The sequence below is a fragment of the Equus caballus genome, chromosome 22 (genome assembly GCF_041296265.1).
Source record: "Equus caballus isolate H_3958 breed thoroughbred chromosome 22, TB-T2T, whole genome shotgun sequence".
NCBI lineage: Eukaryota > Metazoa > Chordata > Mammalia > Perissodactyla > Equidae > Equus > Equus caballus.
In genome coordinates this window covers 44,826,691-44,847,555 of record NC_091705.1, presented here as the reverse complement: position 1 = coordinate 44,847,555, position 20,865 = coordinate 44,826,691, and the positions used below count along the sequence as shown (strand labels likewise).

The following is a 20,865-nucleotide window of genomic DNA, read 5'->3' as shown; positions in this document are numbered from 1 at the left end:
TGCCAATCTTTAAGAAAAAAACAGGCGGGGGCTGGATTTGCCCCCGGGCTGTAGTGTGCAGACCCCGGAGTTCGAGTACCCACAGCAGTCAAGGCTCCCCCCAGCCCCGCCCCCTTGAGTGGGCTGATGGGTCCTGAGGCTGATCACATTGCGGCTGGCAAGACGGCGGCCTCCACGTTGCCCGGCCCGGAGGAAGGAAGCAGGTGGGCTGGATGAAGGATGCTCTCACGTCTGCCTTTTTGGGGAGGCAGATGTATCTGAGAAGCCTACAGCCCCCAACCTCGAGGGGCTGCGAATGAGGCTGGGGAAGGGTCTCGTGGAGAGGGGCTGGGCACGGCCGTGGGCTCTGCAGCCGGCCGCCTCTGCCTCATGGCACGCCCCCTGGCCGGGCTTTCTGCACTCGGCTCTGACGGGAGCAGGGCCTGCTCAGACAGCTGCCCGGCCTCCTCGGGGAGCAGGTGTGAGGACTCAGGAACGGATGGGCACGTAGCGTGTGCAGGGACTGTGGGAAACGGGCCGCACGAGGGGCTTCACTTCTTCACATCACAGGAACGGGAACATAGATCCACGCCAAGACCTGTCCTCGAAGCTTATTCCGGAGGTTCATGAGCCCCCAAAGTGGAAGCAGCGCAAGGGCCCCTCCCCAGGTGATGGATGAATGAACTGGTACATCTGTCCTTGGAGTACTACTCAGCCACGAAAAGGAGCGAGCTACAGAAACACGCAGCACTGCCGGTGCCTCCCAAAGATGCAGGCTGAAATAAGCCACAGCAAGAGACCGTGGGAGTCCCTTTATATGAAATGTCTGGAAGGTGCAAAGTCAGAGTGACAAGAACAGGTCGGCAGTGGCCAGAGGCTGGGGTCGAGGGAGGGCATGATGGGAAAGCAGAGCTTCCTCGGCACTTGTGACGTTTGGGACTGGATCATGCTTGGCTGTGGGGCCGTCCTGGGCACCGTGGGGTGTTCGGCAGCATCTCTGGCCTCTGCCCACTCAATGCCAGCAGCACCATTTATAAAAACCCCAAATGTCTGCAGACTGCCACATGTCCTGGGGCGCAGAATCACCCCTGATTGCAACCCACTGAGATGAAAGGCAGCTCGGGGAGCTCTCCGGGGGGCTGGGCCCGCCCTGAACCCTGACAGTAGCAGTGATACATGCATTACAGCTTACAGATCTGTACATCAAAACAGCTCCATTTTACTATGTCAATTTTCAAACTAAACTTTTAAAAAGCCAAGAAACAAAAAACAGAAGCAAACCCCCCCACGGAGGCCAGCGATGAGTTCTACTAAAGAAGTGGAACCCAGCGAAGTCTTGCCCCGGGCCCGCTGACCTGTCCGTCGAGTGGCCCAGCGGCCCCATCACGTTTGCTGCAGCCCGCGGACAAACCAGTTCCAATCGCACATTGGGAAGACCTTTCTATCCTCACTTAAGGGGCACCTCTTGGCAGATAAAATACAGGACTCGCCCTGAAATTTGAATTTGGGATAAACGACAAATAACTGCTTAAGATAAGTATGTCCCACATATTGCAAATATTATTCATTTATCTGAAATTCAAATTTAACCAGGCAGCCTGTATTTTTATTTGCAAAATCTGGCAACCCTCTTCTTGGGCAAATCTTCAGCTGTTTTTATTTTAACCTATTAACCCTTGGCTAGAATAGAAATCCTTTTCAACTTGCCCGAAGATATAGACCTATATTAAAATATCATGTATCTTTTCTCCCTGGATCAATCAATTCGGAAACCTCAGGCCCTCTGCCTAAGACATTTTGGCCCGGCTCCCTGCCCAGTGTGACTTGCCCTGGACACTTAAATACAAATAGTCAAATACTTGATGTGCTGAGTGAAGCCTGTATATTGTAACGTCGTAAATGCAGCGGAATTCCCCTCCAGCCAACCCCCACTTCCTCTCCCTCTATAGAACCTTTCTCGGCCCTTTTTGGGAGCATTAAAACAAAAATAAGCTTTGTATGTGAACATACCTACATATGTTGGTAAATACTTTAAATTTCTTTTCTCCCAGGTGGAGTCACACTGTGTCATGTTCTGCCTCTCACTTAGCGGCCGATGTAGGGACCTTCTGTCTCTGGGCCCCCGGGGGGCCTGTGCCTGGCTTCCTCCGGTTGCCCACCCCAGGCCCGGAGCAGTGCTGGTAAATAGATGAATGAGTTGTGCAGGGAGCTGCTCGGTGCTCCGTGCATGCCCCCTAATTTAACCATCCTGTCTTGATAAAGCACCAGCTGGCTCTAGGGTCTTGACTTAAAAACTTGCCTTGGTGCCTTCTCTCTGCACGGCTCTCTTGCCTGGCTGCCCTTAGGGAGGGCAGGTAAAACCGGGCCTCTCAACCTGGGGTGTTTTGCCCCCAGGTGACACTTGACCACGTCTGGAAACATTTTGGGGATGCATTTTTGGGAGCCTCCTGGGACGCTGCTACAATCCCGCAGTGCCCACGACAGCACCCACCGAGGATTGTCTCGCCACGGTGCCCAGTGCCGGTGGAGAAGCCGGCTATGGACGTGTGTTGGGCTCAGTGTTGGAGCTCCTCCTGTGCTGGGAGGGGGTGAAGGGACCGTCCCTGCCCTGAGGTGCTGAGCTTGTTGGAGCAGGACAGGAACAAGTGTGCAGGGCCCAGCGAGGCCACCCAGAGCGCCGTGGGGGTCGGGAGGAGGGCATGGTGACCGGGGCTCCTTTCTGGACCGCCACTCGGCTTCCTCTCTCCCTGCCCCACGTGTTCCCCACACACCAGCCCTAGTGCACCTCTCGCCACAGAACTCTGGCAACGTCTCCACCGCCAAACCCTCTGTGGCTGCTGTCACACCTAGAACACGACCTAGAACATGACCCAAAGCCCCTGCAGAGGCCCCACGTGACCTAATCCCTGCCCTCCTCCTGGCCTCATTGCCATCGCCCCCTCCCTCCCCCTTCCCCAGACACACCACATACATTCCCATCTCCTGGACTTGGCATCTGCGGTTCCGTCTGCTGGGACTGCTCCTCGCCCAGGACCCCCGTGGCTGAGAAGCCTTCCCTGACCCGTCCGGCCTTGTCCCTGAGCGTATGTGCTCAGCTCCGGGCAGCTGTAGCCCTGTCCTGGCTTTCCGCGGTACCCGACCCCAGCACAGTGCTGGGCACCTGGTGAGTGCTTCTGAAAGAGTTGTTGAACGGACTAGTAAACGAATAAACGAGGTGGTTGTTCAAGCCTGGGACACATACTCAAATGTCCACCAGCAGGAGAGGACGAGGCGGAGGAACTTCCAGCTGGGAGGCTCTTCTGTGGCCACGAGGGGTGAAGTCAGTGTGTGTTTCACTGACGTGGACAGACATCCACCATATATAGTGTAAAAACCAGGTGTATAGGGAACAGCAGTGACAGCACAATCGCAATGGTGAGGAATCACACACGTGTTTCTGTGTCTGTCCGTGCATGCCGGGGCTGGCTTCACTGTGTGACCGCACGGCATCCTGAGCTAGGGCCCCCTGTGTGGTTTGATGCTCTGCTCTCCCCATCCTGAAATTCTTAATAACTTCTGGACAAGGTGTCCTGCGTTTTCATTTTGCACTGGGCCCTGCAGATTCCGAGCCGGTCCTGGTGCCCGAGGATGCTGGAAGGTTGATCCATCTTCCAGAACCCCAAATGGGCTCCGTGCAGGAGGTTCCAGGGGACCCTGGAACTGTGTTCTGTTTGCGGACAGCAGGTAGTGCTTCTGTAATCCCACTGCTGCAGGGAAAAGCCAGGGCGATGAACCCAGTTCAGAGTCTTTCGTTCCCAATTCTTCCAATGACCATTGGTCCCACATTTGATATTTCAGGGAATACCAGGGAGGACCTGCCGCTGGGAGAAGTCATCTCCTCCCCACCCCCAGGTGCCCATTTCGGATGTGGCCCTGGGCCAAGGGGGCCTCCAAACTCGCGTGAAGCCCCCTCCCCATCTTGGGGAACCCCGAACCCTATTTAGCATCAGCATGTGGGATGGCCGAGGAGGAAGGTCTGGGCGTGTTTGCAGCACAAGGACATGCTGGTGTGTGGCTGAGAGCACTGGTGTTGGCTTCCAACAGACCAGGGTTCGAATCCTGCCTGCGCCACTGACCAGCTGCAAGGCTGTAGTCACACGGCCTTGTTTCTCTTTGTACGGTGAGGTCGCGGTGTCTGCCTGGCGGCTGCATTGACACTGCAATAAGCTATGAGTGCTCCGTCCACTGTTGACATGGACCCACCGGTTCATCTAGTAAACTGACGGCAGGAGCCCAGGAGGGCCAGGCGCTTGTTATAAAACCTGGGCCCCAGGGTGCCGTGGGTGGATCATTCCTAGCCTTGGGTTTTTTTTTTTTTTTTGCACTTTTTTTTTGTTGAAGATTTGCCCTGAGCTAACGTCTGTTGTCGATCTTTCTCTGTATCGTACGTGGGATGCCACCACAGACGCCTATGCACGAGTGGTGTCAGTCCGCGCCTGGGAACTAAAGCCAGGCTGGCAAAGCGAAGTGTGCCGAACTTACCCGCTAGGCCACCGGAGCCAGGCCCTGCACTTTTTAAAAACTGAGACATAACTCACATAACACAAAATTCACCATTTTAAAGTGTACAATTCAGTGATTTTTAGTATATTCACATTGTTGTGCAACCATCCCACTAATTCCAAAGTGTTTCCATCACCCCAGAAAGCTGCCTGTCCCTTTAGCTCCTGCCCCCCCCCCCCACCTCCAGCCCCTGTCAGCCTCTCATCTACTTTCTGCTCCTATGAAAACACATGGAACACATCCTGCACATTTCACACGCGTGGAATCGGGCAACATGTGATGTCCCGTGACTCACTCTCTCACGCAGCAGGATGTTCATCCGTGTGGTAGCAAGTAGGGAACTTCATTTCTTTTTGTGGTGACTGATCTTGTGCTGCATGGACGTGCCACGTTTTCTTTATCCACCCGTTAGCTGATGGATGTCTGGTCTGTTTCCCTTTTTTGACTATTGGGAATGCTGCTGCTGTGAACGTTTCTGCATAAGTTTTTGTGGGAACCTATGTTTTCCGTTCTCTTGGGAATGTACCTAGGAGTGGAAGTGCCGGGTCATATGGGAACTCGATGTTTAACTTTTTTGAGGAACCGCCAGACTGTTTTCCAAACATTTGCACCATTTTCCCGCCAGCAGCGTCTGAGGGTTCCTTCTCCAAAACTTGTGTCCAGCCTGCCATGGTTGTGGCCATCTGAGACGGAGGGAAGTGTTTTCCATAGCCCTGGGTTTTTGCTGAAGGTAAATGTCCGCTGTGGTGTTGCTAGCCTTTAGGTTGAAAACCTTAATCTCTTCTCAGATGTGGTGACGGAAGGGGAATGATTCATACCTGCCCTCTGAGTGTCGTCCAGGATGGCTTGTTGCCCTGTTCTCTAGTCCTCAAGCCTCTAAGAAAAGGGCAAGAACAACCCCAAAATGGCAGCTCAGACTAAACAATCAAGGAGGTTTATTAGTCTTGGTGGTTGGGGCAAGCCACGAGCTTCAGGACGGGTTTGACCCAGTGGCTCAGTGACGTCACTAGAGACCCTGTGTCTGTCTGTCTCTCTGCTCTTCCTTCCACCAGATCAGCCCCATTTGAAAACGTGGTCCACTTGTGGTCACCAGATGGTGACTGTTTCTGGTGCTACCTCGGTCCCTCCTCCCTCAGTCCTGTCCAGGGAGAGAGAAGGTTGCTCTGGACACCAGACTGGGCCGTTTCTTTCCCAGAAGCTCTCAGGAGACCCCTCTTCCATTTATGGGCTGCACCGGGTCACGTGTGATCCCTGAACCAATCACTGTAGCCGGAGGATTAGTCACCACATGTTAGACCACAGGCCCCTCCGCTGTGGCCAGCGTGGGGTCAGCCAAGGCACAGCTGCAGAAATGAACACTGGCTTGGGTACCAAGGAAAGGGCGGCGTGGGTAAGACATGCGACATCACTCCCAGTTTACAGGTGAGGAAACCGAGGCCCCAGGGCGCAGCCTCACCTCCGTCAGCCCACACAGGCTGGTCCGAGGTGGACGTGGGTTCAAACCCCGAGAGACCCTCTTCTCTCACCTCTGTCCGCCCGTTTCCCGGATGATGCTGTGGGTCCCCAGACCCGACCATCCTGACAGCTGTGAGAGCCAGCCGGACGCCCTCCAAGGGGCGCAGGGGCTGCTGCAGCGCCTGGACGCGCTGTCTCTGCAACAGCGTCAGCTTTCCAGGCGAGGCATTTTTATTTCGCCCTAAAAGCCTTCCAGGGGGGAACGCAACTCCTAGGGGCGCAGCTTTAATGGGTTCTTTTATAGGATTGTTCAAATTATAGACGCGTGAACTCGCGGAAACCCCGGTAAAGAATGCAGGCAGCGGAGCGTGGACGGGAGTCAGGGTGACACAGTGCTGCGCGCGGAGGTGTGCTCTTTAAACGCTGGTCGTTAAAGAACCAAAGCGGAGCCGCTGGTGCTCGTCCGGCCCTCGGGGGGCTGGGTTCTTGACTTCCAGTCAGTCCGGAGCTCCAGGTGACGTTTGTTCCAGATGTGGATGGGCCTCCAGAGCCTGCTCTGGCCTCCGACCCCTCTGGCCTAACTTCAGGGCATCTGTCACGGTCACGCAGCCTGACCTGGGTTCAAATTCGGCTCTGTTGCTTCCAAGCTGGGTGTCTTTGGGTCAAGGGGGCCGGCCCATAGCCGAGTGGTTAAGTCCGCGTGCTCCACTTTGGCCGGCCATGGTTTTGCCGGTTGGGATCCTGAGCACGGACGTGGCACTGCTCATCAGGCCACGCTGAGGCGGTGTCCCACATGCCACAACTAGAAGGACCCACAACTAAAACATACACAGCTATGTACTGGGACCTTTCGGGAGAAAAAGAAAAGATTGGCAACAGATGTTAGCTCAGGTGCCAGTCTTTAAAAAAAGAAGAACAATCAAGGATCTGCCCATTCCTGGCCACCTGGGCTGCCAGCACCAGGTCCAGGCCCCACCTCTCCCTGGACTGGGCAGCCGCCTCCGCCTCCTCTCTGCTTCCAACCTTGACCCCACAGTCCAGTCTCCAGGGGCGGCCTGAGGTGGTTTTACAAACAACTCAAGCTGCCACTTCTCAGCTCACACAGCCCGTGGTCTTCGTTCTTAACGTGTGTGAGTGTCCTGGGGTGACCCTAACAAAGGACCTTGGACTGGGGGCTTAAAACAACCAGCTTTATTCTCCCGCAGCCTGGAGGCCCGAAATCCAGGCTCCAGGGCTGCCCTCCTTCCGAGGGCTCCAGGAGAGGCCTTCCTTGTCTCTTCCAGCCTCCGCTGGCTCTCGGCGTTCCTTGGCCTCCGTGTTCAGATGGCCGGCTTCCGTGTGTGTGTGCGCGTGCAAGCGCGTGTGTGCACCTCTGTGTCTTCACGTGGCCTTCTTCTAAGGACATCAGTCATTGGGTTGGTGTCCAGTATGACCTCATCTTAATTAATTACATCTGCAAAGACGCTATTCTTTAATAAGGCCACATCCTGAGGTTCCAGGACGTGAGTCTGGGGGACACCAACCCTGTACACAGGAAAGCCTCCTGATGCCCAAAGGACCCTGTGTTATTTGTGTCCCCTGCCATCCCCCACCATTTATCTCTCTGACCCCACCAGCCCTCTGGCCCCCAGTCTGCTCTGCTGCTGGAACACACCCCCCTCGCTCCCACCTCGGGTCACGTGCCTCTGCAGCGCCCTCCGCCTGGAACGCCCTCTCCCCAGCTATCTCCAGGCTTCCTCCCCGTTACCCGGTTCTCCGCAGAGGGTGGCCTTCAGTCACCAGGGCTGCTTGCAACTGTTCCCACACCCCTTGGCACCCAGCAGGATTGCCCACCCCTTGGATGTGGGTGGATCACGTGACCTGCCCCGGCCAGTAAAATGTGAGTGGAACTTGCGCCAGCCCGGTCCTTCCGCGAACCTCGGCCGCCGCTCTGCTCTCCGCCGTTCTCCCCATAGTGTCACCAGGGGCTACTGTGGTGTGTGTTTCGTGCCCCTGCCCCGCCAGCACGCACGCCCAGAGGACAGGGGCTCCTCTCTGTGGGGTTGCTGCTGTGATGCAAGCTCCTAAAACAGCCTGGCACAGAATGAGTGTGCATACACGCGTGCTCGCGGACGAATAACAGAAGTCTGAGTGCATCGGGAGACGTGGATGAAGTCGCCCGCTCACCGCCCCTCCTCTAACTGCTCTTCTCTGCGTTTGGCTGCTTCCCGTCTAGGGCAGAGCGTGAACCCCAAGCTGGCGGGCCTGATCGGGCGGCACGGCCCCCAGACCAAGCAGCCTTTCATGGTGGCCTTCTTCAAGGCCACCGAGGTCCACCTTCGCAGCACCCGCTCCACAGGCGGCAAGCAGCGCAGCCAGAACCGCTCCAAGACGCCCAAGAACCAGGAGGCCCTGCGGGTGGCCAATGTCGCAGGTACGCCCGGGGCGGGGGGATTAACTCACAGACCCCAAGGGACCCACGGGGGCCCCTGCAGGACCCCAGCGGGGGCGACTCACACTCCCCTCACGTGCTCAACAGATGGTTCTGGAACCAGTGCGGCGGGAAGCAAACGCACCAATCCCGACCTGTACGGAGCTCCCCGTCTTCATTGTGTGAAAGTAGTAAATGCGTTTAGAAACGCAAGCAGCAAAACAGTAATAGAAAGAGATGCCAATCGTGTAAATTTCTAAAGAGGCAAAATAATGGCTACAGATAAATGAGAGAGAACTGACAGCTTGCAAGGGAAGGCTCCCTGCCCGCGGAGGGAGCCGCTGCCTGGGGAGGGGGAGGAGGAAAAATGGGGGCGTTTGTTTTCTCTTCAATTTTATTTCTTAAAGGGAAAAACGTTTGAAACTCATGGCAGATTCTAATATTTGTTGAATGTCAGTGGTAGGGTTTTCTGGGGGAGACTTCATGGCTCTGGGTTGGTCGTGAGCAGTGTTTCTAAGAGCAGGGCTCCGGCCCCCAGGCCCGGATGGACTTTGGGGGGTGTGTGCCGGAACTGTAGGGGTTCCTTCTGGCAGGGGCATCCGTTCCTTCTTAGGCTTCTCAAAGGGATCTGGGGGCTCCCAGTGGAAAGCCAGCTGACTGTCTTAATTCGCTCTGGGAGCCTGCTCTGTGCTGGGCTCTTGGGGGCTGCCTTCAAGGTGGAAAGCCCGGCCACGGTCTGCCCTCGTGGATCTCGTCGGGACGGGCAGGAGGCGGCCGGTGTCCACAGCCACACTAACAGTCCTGAGAGTCGGCACACGGTGACTGGGGACTCACCCAGTCACCCAGGGAGGGGCGGTTCAGAGAAGACGTCCCGGCCGAGTGCTCTGCGCCGAGCGAGGCCGCAGGCCAGGCCAGATCGGCTCCAGGCAGTGGGCCCTGTGGCATGGAGGCCGTGACAGGAGGTTGCATGGTACCTTCAAGGGGAGAGGGGAGGTTGCGTGGCTGGGATGGGGGGCGGGGGCTTGGGGAGGTGAGCAGAGTCACGTGTCCTCTTGGAGCCACGTCTCCACTTTGAGCTTCATCCATAGCAGCTCTGGAAGCCTTTGCAGAGTCCCTGCTATGGTGCCGGGTGGGGGTGATAAGATCGTTCCAGATGCTCTGAGAATCGAGAATAGGGCTAGCCGAGTGGGGCCTTGGGGGAGGGTCAGACCAGGAGACTTGCTGGAGGCATGCCCCGGTCAACCAGGCAGGAAGTGCTGGCACATTCCGTCCTAGCAGAGACTCCTGAGTCTTGGACTCTACCAGCTGTATGTTGGTTATAAAAGGGGAGGGCCCAGGTCTCAGAGTCTTAGAATTCAACACCCGATTTCCCCCATGCATCCTCACCAAACCCCCATCGTCTTCATTTACATAACCCCCAGGACTGGGCTCTCACTACCTCACGTGGCAGCTGGTCTGCCTTGCCTGGCATCTGCCTCCTTCCTGTGGATTTCTACTTCCTGGCACTGTTTGAAGTTCATCCAAACCCTGCCTGGAAGTTTAGTAATAAAAAAAATACTGGGGGCTGGGGCTGGCCCCGTGGCCGAGTGGTTAAGTTCGCGCACTCCGCTGCAGGCGGCCCAGTGTTTCGTTGGTTTGAATCCTGGGTGCGGACATGGCACCACTTGGCAAGCCATGCTTTGGTAGGCGTCCCACATATAAAGTAGAGGAAGATGGGCATGGATGTCAGCTCAGGGCCAGTCTTCCTCAGCAAAAAGAAGAGGATTGGCAGCAGATGTTAGCTCAGGGCTAATCTTTCTAAAAATAAAAAACAAAAACAAAAACAAAATATATATATATATACACTGAGGCCTGAGCACCCCTGCAGGTTTGTAAACCAGAATCTCTCAGTGTGTGTGTGTGGGTGTGTGGGCATGTACATGCCTGTTCGAAGTGCTTTACCTCACGTGATGGGCCGGGAGTCCTGCTGTGGGGCCACACAAGTCGGGTGCCCTCTTACAGGCAGCTCTTTGTGTGTTGGGGGGACACACGCTCCAGCCGGCCGCGGGCCACAAAGCTCTCTCTCCTGCAGCCTAACCACCCCGGGGTCTTCGGCTGCTCTTCAGACGGCATGGTTTGGGGTTGAGAAACTGGGTCCCTGGCTCCCTTGCACTTCCTTCTCCCCACCCACGTTTGGACCCAGCTCCCTGGTCATGAGCCGTCTTCTCCAGATGACCCTGTGGGGGGCCAGCTGAGTCCCAGCAGCCGTTGTAACTTGTGAGCTGCTCCGGCGGGGGCTCCTGCTCGCCGGCCTGCTGCGGGTGGCTGGGTAGGGCAGGACCGGACGGACAGGGGAGCTGGGAGACCACCTCCTGAGCATCTCTCTCCTCCCCCCTCCTTGCCTTTCTGCTATAAGTGGTCATGGTGAAACAGGACTTCTGACCACTTCTCCCAGAGTAGCCACAGCCTGAGGGGGCCTGGAGGCACAGTGCAGGTGGCTGGGGTCCCTGATGGCAGGACTAGTGCCCACCTCACACTTGCACATCCACGGCTAGCTTCGTGAGCTGCTCGCAGCCTCGGTTTCAGCCTTAAGCCAGATGTCATTGCTTTGCTTTAAGACAGAGCTGGGGAAAGTGGCATTCAGCCGATGCTTGCCCTTGCTCTGCTTATGGCAGACATTGCTAATCAATGCGGAGCCCTCACATAACATCAGATCCTTCTTCACTTGGGGCACCCAGCAGCCGGCCATGCTGGCCCTCGGCACGAAGCTTCTTTGCCACGTCTGGCCCGAGCTAACGTGCTCAGACCTTTGTGTTGTTCACTCTGCTTCGCACAACATCACGGGGCTGAGGGACGCCCCGCCTGCCTCCCCTCCATCTTCCACCTCCCTGCAGGGAAGAGGGAGAAGAAGTCTCGGGTGTTGACGTTGCCACCTGTGGCCATGGGCATTGCCACGGCAATGGAGGCCATCATGGATTTCCATACAGTTCCTTCAGGACAGTACAGTGAATGGTCCAGTAGATTTCCCAGGCTCTTCTCTGAGGATGCCCTTGACCTTGACCTTCACATGTTAATGACCACCTGGCCTTCCAGAGGCCTGGCTGCCCCTGCAGCTGCTTCTGTCCCTCACAGCCCTCGGGCTACCAGGCCCAGAGGTGGGGTCCCCACGGCTGCTCCGTCCTCCCTAACCTCCCCCGACCCCCAGCCTTGGAGCTCAGCTGGCAAAGCAGACCATCCCCCATCCACACCGGTGCCTGGCTCTCTGTCCCCCTCTCGCCTGCTCCTCCTTTCCGACTGCTGACTTCCTCCTTGTGGAGGGCGCCTTCCTCTCCACTCCATATCCTCTGGTGCTCCTCCCTTGGAGACCTCCCCGGCCTGCTATCTCACCTCCTTTCGGTTCTTACGCGGACGGCACTTCTGCAGAAAGGCCTCCTGTGTGCCCCTGCGCCACAGAGCTCCCTGGCAGCGTGCCCTTCCTGTCCTCCTGCCCTGCCTGCCTTTTCCCCATAGTGCTCATCTCGACAGCATGACTGATCAGCCGATCATCGGCCTTTCTCGCTAGAAGAGAAGCCCTTGCTGGCGCGGCTTTGTTTTGTTCACACTTGTAGCTCTAACGCCTAAAACAGTAGGCACTCAACACCAGTTCGTATGAATGAATGAATGAATGGTATGCCAGGCACCAAGGTCGTGGGGGCCAAAGACATTGGAAGGCGAGTGCTCCCTGCCCCCCAGCCTGGGGGGTTGACTGGGCCCCATTGGGTCAGCCCACGCTGAGGTCATCTCACTGGTTTTGAGTGTCTCCTGGGAGCCAGGATCCCTCCTATAAAGACACGTCAAATTCAGTTGTGTTCAGTGAAATGTAATTTTCTCATTGGTTTGTATATCCGTAAAAATTGCTTTTCTGAACTATGGATATAAAGATCTGTATAAAATTGGAGATATTCAACAAAGCTGGTGAAAGTAGAAGCAGCCTGAGACCAAAGCCCCCAGCCAGGAACGCCTGTCTGTCCCGGACCTAAGCGTTTCGGGAACACCAGTGGGAGGCCATCTTCTGGTCACCGCTGTGCCCCTCCGCTCTCCTCGCTCCCTGCCCTCTTCTCCGCATCCCCGTTCTTGTTTCTCTTTCTTTTTCCTTCCCACCCTCACTCCCCTTTCCTCTATTTCATTTCAAAGTCGTTCTCGGCCACCGCGCGGCCCAGGTGGCTGGACGTCGAGGGTTTCCAGGACGACGTAATGTCCAGTGTGTGTCCGAGGAGGCTTTCTGGTCTGTAGTGGATGGTCACCGGGTTTATGGATACAGAGTGAGTTCCCTACACAGCTCCTGTCACACCCATTTTACACTGAGGAAATTGAGGCCCCGGGAGGGGAAGTCAGCGATGTCCTTCTTATCTGACTGTTTCTCGTGAACCTGGAAGCTGTGCAGATAGAGTCCCTGTGAATCAGGGGAAAGCGGAACACGGAGGGTGTTTCAGCTTTTGCCAAACACGTGGGTGACGTGTCACTGAGTTTGGGGGAGACAGTCATGAACTCCGAATGGTCAAAGGGGGTGCGTGTAAATGGAGGAGGTGTACGCCTTTAAACTTCCCTAATGAGGGGCTGGCAGATGATACTAAATAGCCAGACGCTATGAGCTGAGCGCGGTGCTAATCCGACTTGGAGACACAAGCCTGCTCTGGGAGGTGTCAGACCCCCTCCCCACTCTGCAGATGAGGAGCCCAGGGTCTCGGAGACCCAGGGTTTGACTCCAGAGCTGGAGTGGCCCCCTTGCCCGGTCCTCACTCACTGCTCAGACTTCACTCGGGCTGGTGTACTCCAGGGTCAGCACTCCAGGGTCTACACCTCAGCTCAAGCCAACTGGCACTCCCACATCAGGATGAGCCCTCACGGGAAACTTCAGAGGTAGGACCTGTTGGGATGGTCTGGCTGCAAGTAAGAGAGACCAAATCAAAGGGGCTCCCAGCCTCAGGAACATCGTTGGCCCCCAGATCCAAGATTGGGTGGGCATGTGGGCTGGTTGACCCAGAAGCTCTGCGGCCTGGCTCTTTGCGTCCCCACGCCGCCACCTTCATGTTGGCTTCATCCCAAGGCTACGGCTGTAGCCATTGGAACCTCACTCCTTCTCTGTTCCTGGGCAATGGAGGGAAGCCAGTGAGCCGCTCTTCCCCTGGGTCCTTCTGAGGAATGAGGGAACTTTTCCAGAAGCCCCTGTGTGCGTCCACCTGTGTCCTGTTGGCCTGGGCTGGATTACTTGGCCTTTCGGAAGCAACCGTTACTCGAAGGACAGGGTGTGAGCTGGAGAGCTCAGCCTGGGTTCTAAGCCAGTCACTGGCAAGGGGTGGGGTTGCCCTGACGGCCCCTGACCCGAGTCCGGGAGGGCCCCCCACCAGGCCATCTGAGACAGCCAACCAGGCAGTGGGAGCCAGGTGCGCCCGGACGTCTCTCAAGCTCAGGTCAGGTGAGCAGGCAGCCCCGTTCATCTCCGGGGTCTTTCCTCTCCATCCTGCGAGTTCTTTCTGTGCCCCTCACCCATTCAGTACCTTCTGGGACACTTATTCCTTGAGGGGATCAGAGCAGTGGACAGAAACTAAGGTGTTAACCACTCATTTATTTGTATGTTGATCCCACAAATATTGGTGGACACCGGACCCTGCCTCACAGGGCCTTTTTGAAAAGGTGACATTCGAGCCAAGGCTTGAATATCCAGTAGGAGCCAGACATACAAAGATTATGGGAAGGAGCGTTCCAGGTAGAGGAAACAGCAGGTGCAAAGGCCCTGAGGTGGGAACGGGCAGCACATTCACGGCACAGAAAGACGGCTGGTGTGACTGAAGGTTGGTAGCTGATAGTTCAGGAGTCAGGGCCACACAGGGCCTTACAGGCGAAGGACAGGAGTACAGACATTGCTATAAGTAAGATAGAAAGCCCCGGGAAAGTTTTAGGTGTAGATGAGACAGGTTGTGGGTAAGAAAAAAACCAATCCCTTCAGCTGCAGGGTGGAGGGAAGATTGTGCAGTGGCAGCACGGAGTGTGTGTGCGCGCGTGTGAGAGAGAGAGGGAGAGAGACAGACATTTCCACATGTTTACCAGTGTGCAGGCCCTAACCCAGTGCCTGCAAACCTTACATACTTCTGGAAAACCCCACTGCAGATTTTTCGCTCTTCAAACAAAACCTCAGGAGTGTGCTTTTCCGGAAGGTCAGTGGGATTTGACCTTCTGCCCTCTGTTTTCTTCGTGGTGGTGGTGGTGCTGGGGGCTCTGTCCCGGGCCCTGTCTCTGCCCTTGCATGGGCTCCAGCGGCCGGCCCTGTGGGATGCAGATGGGGTTGTTCCCTTAGTAATCCAGGCAGATGTCAGTATCCAAACAACACGTGTGTGCAAGAGAAACCAGGGTCCGCAGAAGGATCCAGAAGGTGCCGTGACTGAGACCGCGTGCGAGAGGGACGCGGCGCTGGCACCTCCCTTACTGAGGCTAGGGGCTGGGGACCAAAATGCGTTTTAAGCTCCAGGCGCTGGAGCGGCTCTTGTGTCAGAAACTGGCCCCCAGTTTGCGAGTCCGCCTGCGCTCGCCCCGCCGCCTTAGACCAAGGGAGAGTAACACGTGCTGTCCTTCTCGTCCCCCCGCCCCCTCCGCCCGTCGTCGTCTACGCAGAGAACAGCAGCAGCGACCAGAGGCAGGCCTGTAAGAAGCACGAGCTGTACGTCAGCTTCCGCGACCTGGGCTGGCAGGTGAGGCGCGGGCTGCAGCCACCGGGATGCTGGGGCCTCTGGGGTGGGCTCCCCCCTAGGCAGTGGGGCTGCGTCCCAAGTGCGCAGTGAGCTGTTTCCCGTCTGTGTCAGTTGAGACCTGTGTCAGGTGTCCTCGCTGGGGCCAAGGGTCCAGGTCGAGGTTGGGGATGCCTCCTGAAGCCCCAGCGCAGGACTGTGATTGAGACTCAAAGTGGAAGCAGGGCCCCAAACACGGTGGACTCTGAGCCTCATCCCCCCGTGAGCCCCGTGTGCATCCCACGGCTTCTCTCAGACTTGGCCGAGCGCCGGCTCCCACCCTCTGCCCCGTCGGTGCCTCCTTCCCCCTCCCATGACTCAGGTCCCCAGGGAATGGGCTGAAGCGTCCAGCTCGGGGCAGGTGCTTGCTCCTGAACCCGTCAGCTGTTTTAGGGGTGAGGTCCTGTCGTAGGAACGTGGCTGCCCCGTGGAACCGTTCTGGTGGGGTGGGACAGAGGACAGGGCATGAGTCCTAGAAAGGGAGTCAGGATCGTCCCGTCTCCCAGCTGTTTATGAGCCTGTGTGGCATCCTGGGCCCCTCCTAGGCACTGGGGGTGCAGCAGTAACATTGCAATGTCCCTGCCCTCGGGGAGCTCAGATATCCCCTACAGAGCATTGTCACAGGGTCACCAGGCCACGGGTTTTGTTGTCCTCTGAGTGAGCTTATAGCTCAGTGGGAGAGTCCAGATTCTTCCCTGGGGATCTTCCCAAATACACTCTCAGGGTCTTGCACACACAGCCAGCATGGGGCCCTCTGGCGACTGTGTCCTCACGTTTAGGACGACATCCACGCCTGAAGGGGCTCCAGGCAGTGCTTGGTTCTAGTGCTGGAACAGAGCCGCGAACTCCAGGGGCCTCTGCTGGAAAAGTCTATGGCCTTGAGTCAGTGAGGGGGATATTTATTGCTAGAATGATATTTCTGTGCTCACCGACCCTAAAGGCAGGCATGGCTATGCGCATCCTTTACAAGCAGCACAGTATACCAGGCGCTGTGCTGGGTGGTCCACACTTCATTGAATTCACACCATTTGGGTTATTGGTCTTTCTCCCAGGCAGGTGGACTGAGGTTTTGTTTAAAGCAAACTGCCAATGTGTTACCACCTAGGAGGGGTGAAATTGATGCCACCCTGATCACCCCTCTCCATGCCACCTTCCGACAAAGCCACGCAAGTGTCCGTTCTGGGCTCAGCCCAGCCCTGCGGTAGTCTCTGAGGACATTGTGCATTCTGCTGGGACCTGGAAATGCTGCCACCCGTTGCTCCTGCCTCTGCGGGACCCCCGGCTGCTCAGGGGGCTGTGGGCCCTGCCTTTGACTCCTGGCAGCACCAGAGTCTGGCCCACAGGAGGAGGGTTTTGTCATGGAAGGTGGGACCCCATGGCCCACACTTTCCGTGTGGTTCTGGACACGGCCCTTGCGCTGCACTCTCTTCTGTCTCCCCCAGGACTGGATCATCGCACCCGAAGGCTATGCCGCCTACTACTGCGAGGGAGAGTGCGCCTTCCCGCTGAACTCCTACATGAACGCCACCAACCACGCCATCGTGCAGACACTGGTGAGTGCGGCCTGCGTGCCAGCTGGGGCGTGGTCAGCGGGGGAGCAGGGCCGCCAGAGCCTGCCCTGCGCCTGCACGCTGGGGCCAGAGGAGCCCTCTGCCCCAGGCCGCGCCGTGACTTTCGTGGGCCTTGGGCACCTCTGCTTTTGTGGGTCCCTCCCTCCATAAAAAAAAAGATAAAAAATTATACCTTATAACTGTGTGGTCCCTGCCCCGGCCTCATTTTCCAGGGAGGAAACAGTCAAGTGAAGAAAAGAGCAAATGAGAGATGGAGAGTGTTGGGGAGACGGCCGCTGGATGGTAGGATAGAGAGATGGGGGTCGCCCTGGAGGGTTCAGCGAGGTAATGAGATGAAAGCTCGTAGGGGGTGCCCAGCGTGGTGACTCTCGCTCACAGATGTCATTTTTACTACTCTACCAACAACAGCAGCGATAAGAGTTAGGGACTTTGTTCTTTAGTTTAGAATCTGAGGTTCGGGGACCTCGGTTTTCTAGCTCCCCGCCATGAACATTATCTGGGCCTTTCCTGACAACTGGTCATCCTCCCTGGCTTGAATGCTTCTGGTGATGGGCTGCTCACTCCCCAGGGCCATCCCCTCTGTCCTGCAGTTGTTTCTTACGGAGCTTTCTGCTGCTTTTGCTCAGTAATCCTCGTCCCTCGTCCCTGCCCCATGTGTTTCTTCTTAGAGGAAAAGCTCCTCTGTTCCTTTCCCTTTGGGGGAAGGCTCTCTGTTTAGCACTGCTTTTCCAGGGCCCTGCTCCCCCGACAGTGAGCTCTGAAGCCCTGTTCAGGCTGGAAAGTCCTTGGGCTGGAAGCGGTTAGTCCCCCCTCTGCGTTCCTCGGCCTGGACCTACTCCCTGTGCCAGTGTCCCCCATAAGGTCCCGCTCCGAGGACGCTGGGAGGTGACGGGGCCTCCCTCAGACTGCCAGAGGCACACCTCTGCCTTCCTGTGACCCCTGCCCTGTGCCCACCCACTCACTCCGTGTTTCACCAGTGAGCTCCAGGATCTGCGTGACCGCTCCGATTATCTGGAAATGAGGGGTCTGTGGTCACGTTTCAGAGGGGAGTGAGCCCTTGCCTTCTGGAGAGTCCTAGAGAGATCCTTACAGAGGAAATGAGCTGACACCTGGGATTTGCCGTAAGATTATTCAAGGGTGAAGGACATGGGGGAAGGTTTAGATTTGTCGGGTTTGAAATTGTCCACAATAAGAAGTTTAAAAAGTGTGCTGGCCTATGTCAGAGGTCATAGACCGGAACCTTGTGAACAGAGGGCCATCCACAGACTGCTTTCGCTTGGTGAGCATGGTGTGTTGGAAATCTGGAAGTTTCACATAAAAACAAAACAGAACCAAATCTCTGGCCTGTCCTGAACACTCAGCACATCTGACCACATCGCCTTCACTTGGCTACAGTTGGCTTGTGGCCATCTCCCTTTACTTTGCCCCAGTCCTCACTCTTCCCTATTGTCTTACTTCTGGCCTGCTCACTCATCAACACTGCTTGTGTGGCCCCTGCAGGCACTTGAGTTTCTTTGCCCTCTGATGCTCGTTCTCCGTAAAATTCACAGAAGCCCAGGAACAAGAAGGAGCAGTAAACCTGAGCAGCTGGACTGCTTCTTTCTTCATTCTTACTTTCTGGACTCTCTGCTTTCCTGTTGATGTCCACCCAAGTGTTTGCCCAAATTCTTTCCTCCTTCTTTTGATTGCTCAAGAGGCAGAATCATCTAGTATAGTCCCGTCCTGCACCCTCCAGTACAGTAACCACTTTTATATGTGGCTCTTGAGCACTTGAAATGTGGCCAGGCTGACTCAGGAGGTTCTGTTAAGTATAAAATACACTCGGGTTTTGAGGACTTAGTACAAAGAAAGTAAAATAGCTCATTAATAATTTTTTATTTTCAGTACATGTTGAAATGATAATATTTTGGAAATGTTGGGTTAAATTAATTTCACCTGTTTCTTTTCCATCTCTTTAAACGTGGATACAAGAACACTTTAAATTCTGTGTGCGACTTGCAGTATGTTTCTTGGACAGGACTGGTCTAGCCCAGAGGTCAGGACTTTTCTCTGGAAAGGGCCAGATAGTAAATATTTTCGACTTTGAGAGTCATAAGGTCTCTGTTGCAACTCTTCAAGAGCAGCCGTAGACGCTGGGTAAACGGACGGGCGCGGCCATACGCCAGCAGAGCTCTGCTCGCAGAGACAGGTGAAGGAAAGAGTTGGCCGCAGGCCGACCCTGCCAGCCCAGTTAGTCTTGACTTGGGGCCGTCTTGCCTCCTGGGGCAGAGATGACGTCTGGGGACATTTTTGGTTGTCACAGTTGGGGGGTGGGGGTGGAGTGCTTTGGCCTTCTAGTGGGTGGAGCCCAGGGATGCTGTTAAATGTCCTACAATGCACAAGACAGCCTCTCGATGGAGTGATCATCTGGCCCCAAATGTCTGGTCTGGCCACGAACTTCCCAGCTGGGTGCTGTGTAAACCTCTGTGCTCTGGTTCCCTTGTCTGTAAAACAGGATAACCCCAGAAACGGGAGTGCTCAGTGACGGTCACCTACCGTCATTTAGCCAAGGGAGCACGTGTTCCTTCTGGAATAAGGAGGCCGGGGAGGTACCACTGCTGACCCCTGCTGACGTTTGCTGTGTGTTCCAGGTCCACTTCATCAACCCAGAGACGGTGCCCAAGCCTTGCTGTGCACCCACGCAGCTGAACGCCATCTCCGTCCTCTACTTTGACGACAGCTCCAACGTCATCCTGAAGAAATACAGAAACATGGTCGTCCGGGCCTGTGGCTGCCACTAGCTCCTCCTGGAAGTCAGACCCTCTGGGGCCACCTTCTCCTGGATCCCCGTCTCCCGCCGCCCACGGTCCCCCGCCGCCACGCCTCGGTGACGCTCAGCAGGCCCAGCGCCTCTTTTGAGACCATCACGCCCTCCCCGACTTGAAAAGGGCGGGAGCGTTCAGGAATTTGAGAGGCTTTGATCAGTTTTCGTCGGTATCCCGTGGGCAAGCTCCCACAGGTTGCTGCGGGCAAAACCCAACAGGAAAAAAAATGTAAAGAAAACGGCCCGGCCACGATCGCTGGCTGCAAAGTCTCAGCCGTGCACTGACTCGTCCCCGGGGGTTGGGAGCGCCCTTCCGCCAGGCCACCCAGCAGCGGGCAGTGGGCGGCTCGGCGAGGGGTGGGCACACATGTGTCTGGGCTGAAGGAAAGCTGAGCAGGAAGTCCCTGTAATAAACGTCACAATAAAATGAATGAATGAAAATGGTTAGGATGTTACAGATATATTTTCCTAAACAGTTTATCCCCATTTCTTGGTTTACTCTGATTTCATAAACAGAAGTCGCGGCCAGCGGAGGGCGGGAGGCCCCCTCCACCCCATCCCGTGTTCAGCCTGAGGCCCGCGGTTTGCGCAGACCTGCCCAAACGCAGGATTGGGCTGGGAGGGGAGACAGCAGATTTCTGCTCCGAGGAGGGGGCGTGTTGACCTTGAAGGAAAAATGTGTCCCGTCCTCCAGCTGGGTGTGTGATGGCAAGAATTCAAGTAGGCCTGTGCAGCCCCAGGAGATGCTCGCAATTGGTTTTCCAGCTCTCCCCGGGGTAGGAAATCAGTGAAATGGCCGAGAGGAGGGGGCAACATTCAGAGCAGAACCCGGACTTGACCCTGGACTCGGCCACTGTGGCCCCGTTTCCAGAAGCACCGAGGGAGCCTAGCCCTCGACAGGGGTGGGTGGGCAGGGGACTGTCCATCCCCCAGGTGGGCCCCTCCATTGTTCATTGATAGCGTCCTGAAGTCTGGGTTCTGACGAGGGCCTCCGTGGCCCCTTCTTCTCATTTGCAGACCCCTATTGAGGGCCCTGCAAATGATCGGCTCCTTGAAGTAAGGGAAAGATGGAGTGGTGGGAGGTCTGCTGGGGGCAGGGTGTGCTGGACACGAATCTCAAATGAAAGGCTCTAGAAGCTGTTTTGAAAGTGGCACCCTAGTCAAGTGTCCTGACTATAGGTGCCATTTCTGAGATGACGCTTGATGCCAGGCTCCCTTGCCTTGGCCAGCAGTTCCCGTCAGTGGTGCGCACCCAGCCTCCAGCCGCACACCAGGCCTTGGGGAGGCCCCGGGCCGTCTGTTGCCTGGGTGAGGCCCGTGGCCCCTGCAATCCAGTCCGGTGGGGAACTGTTTCTCCCCCTTGAT

General features: G+C 56.4%; 1 protein-coding gene across 1 annotated transcript in view; it reads left to right on the top strand.

The window, feature by feature from the left end:
* BMP7 (bone morphogenetic protein 7) overlaps positions 1 to 19,479 on the top strand; it is an 84,585-nt gene extending 65,106 nt beyond the window's left edge. Inside the window, exons 4-7 of the mRNA NM_001195158.1 lie at positions 8,192 to 8,389; positions 15,014 to 15,090; positions 16,569 to 16,679; positions 19,328 to 19,479. Coding sequence (NP_001182087.1) covers positions 8,192 to 8,389; positions 15,014 to 15,090; positions 16,569 to 16,679; positions 19,328 to 19,477 — 536 coding nt within the window. The 3' untranslated portion in view covers positions 19,478 to 19,479. The remainder of the gene's footprint in view (positions 1 to 8,191; positions 8,390 to 15,013; positions 15,091 to 16,568; positions 16,680 to 19,327) is intronic.
* Positions 19,480 to 20,865: the final 1,386 nt, after the last annotated feature.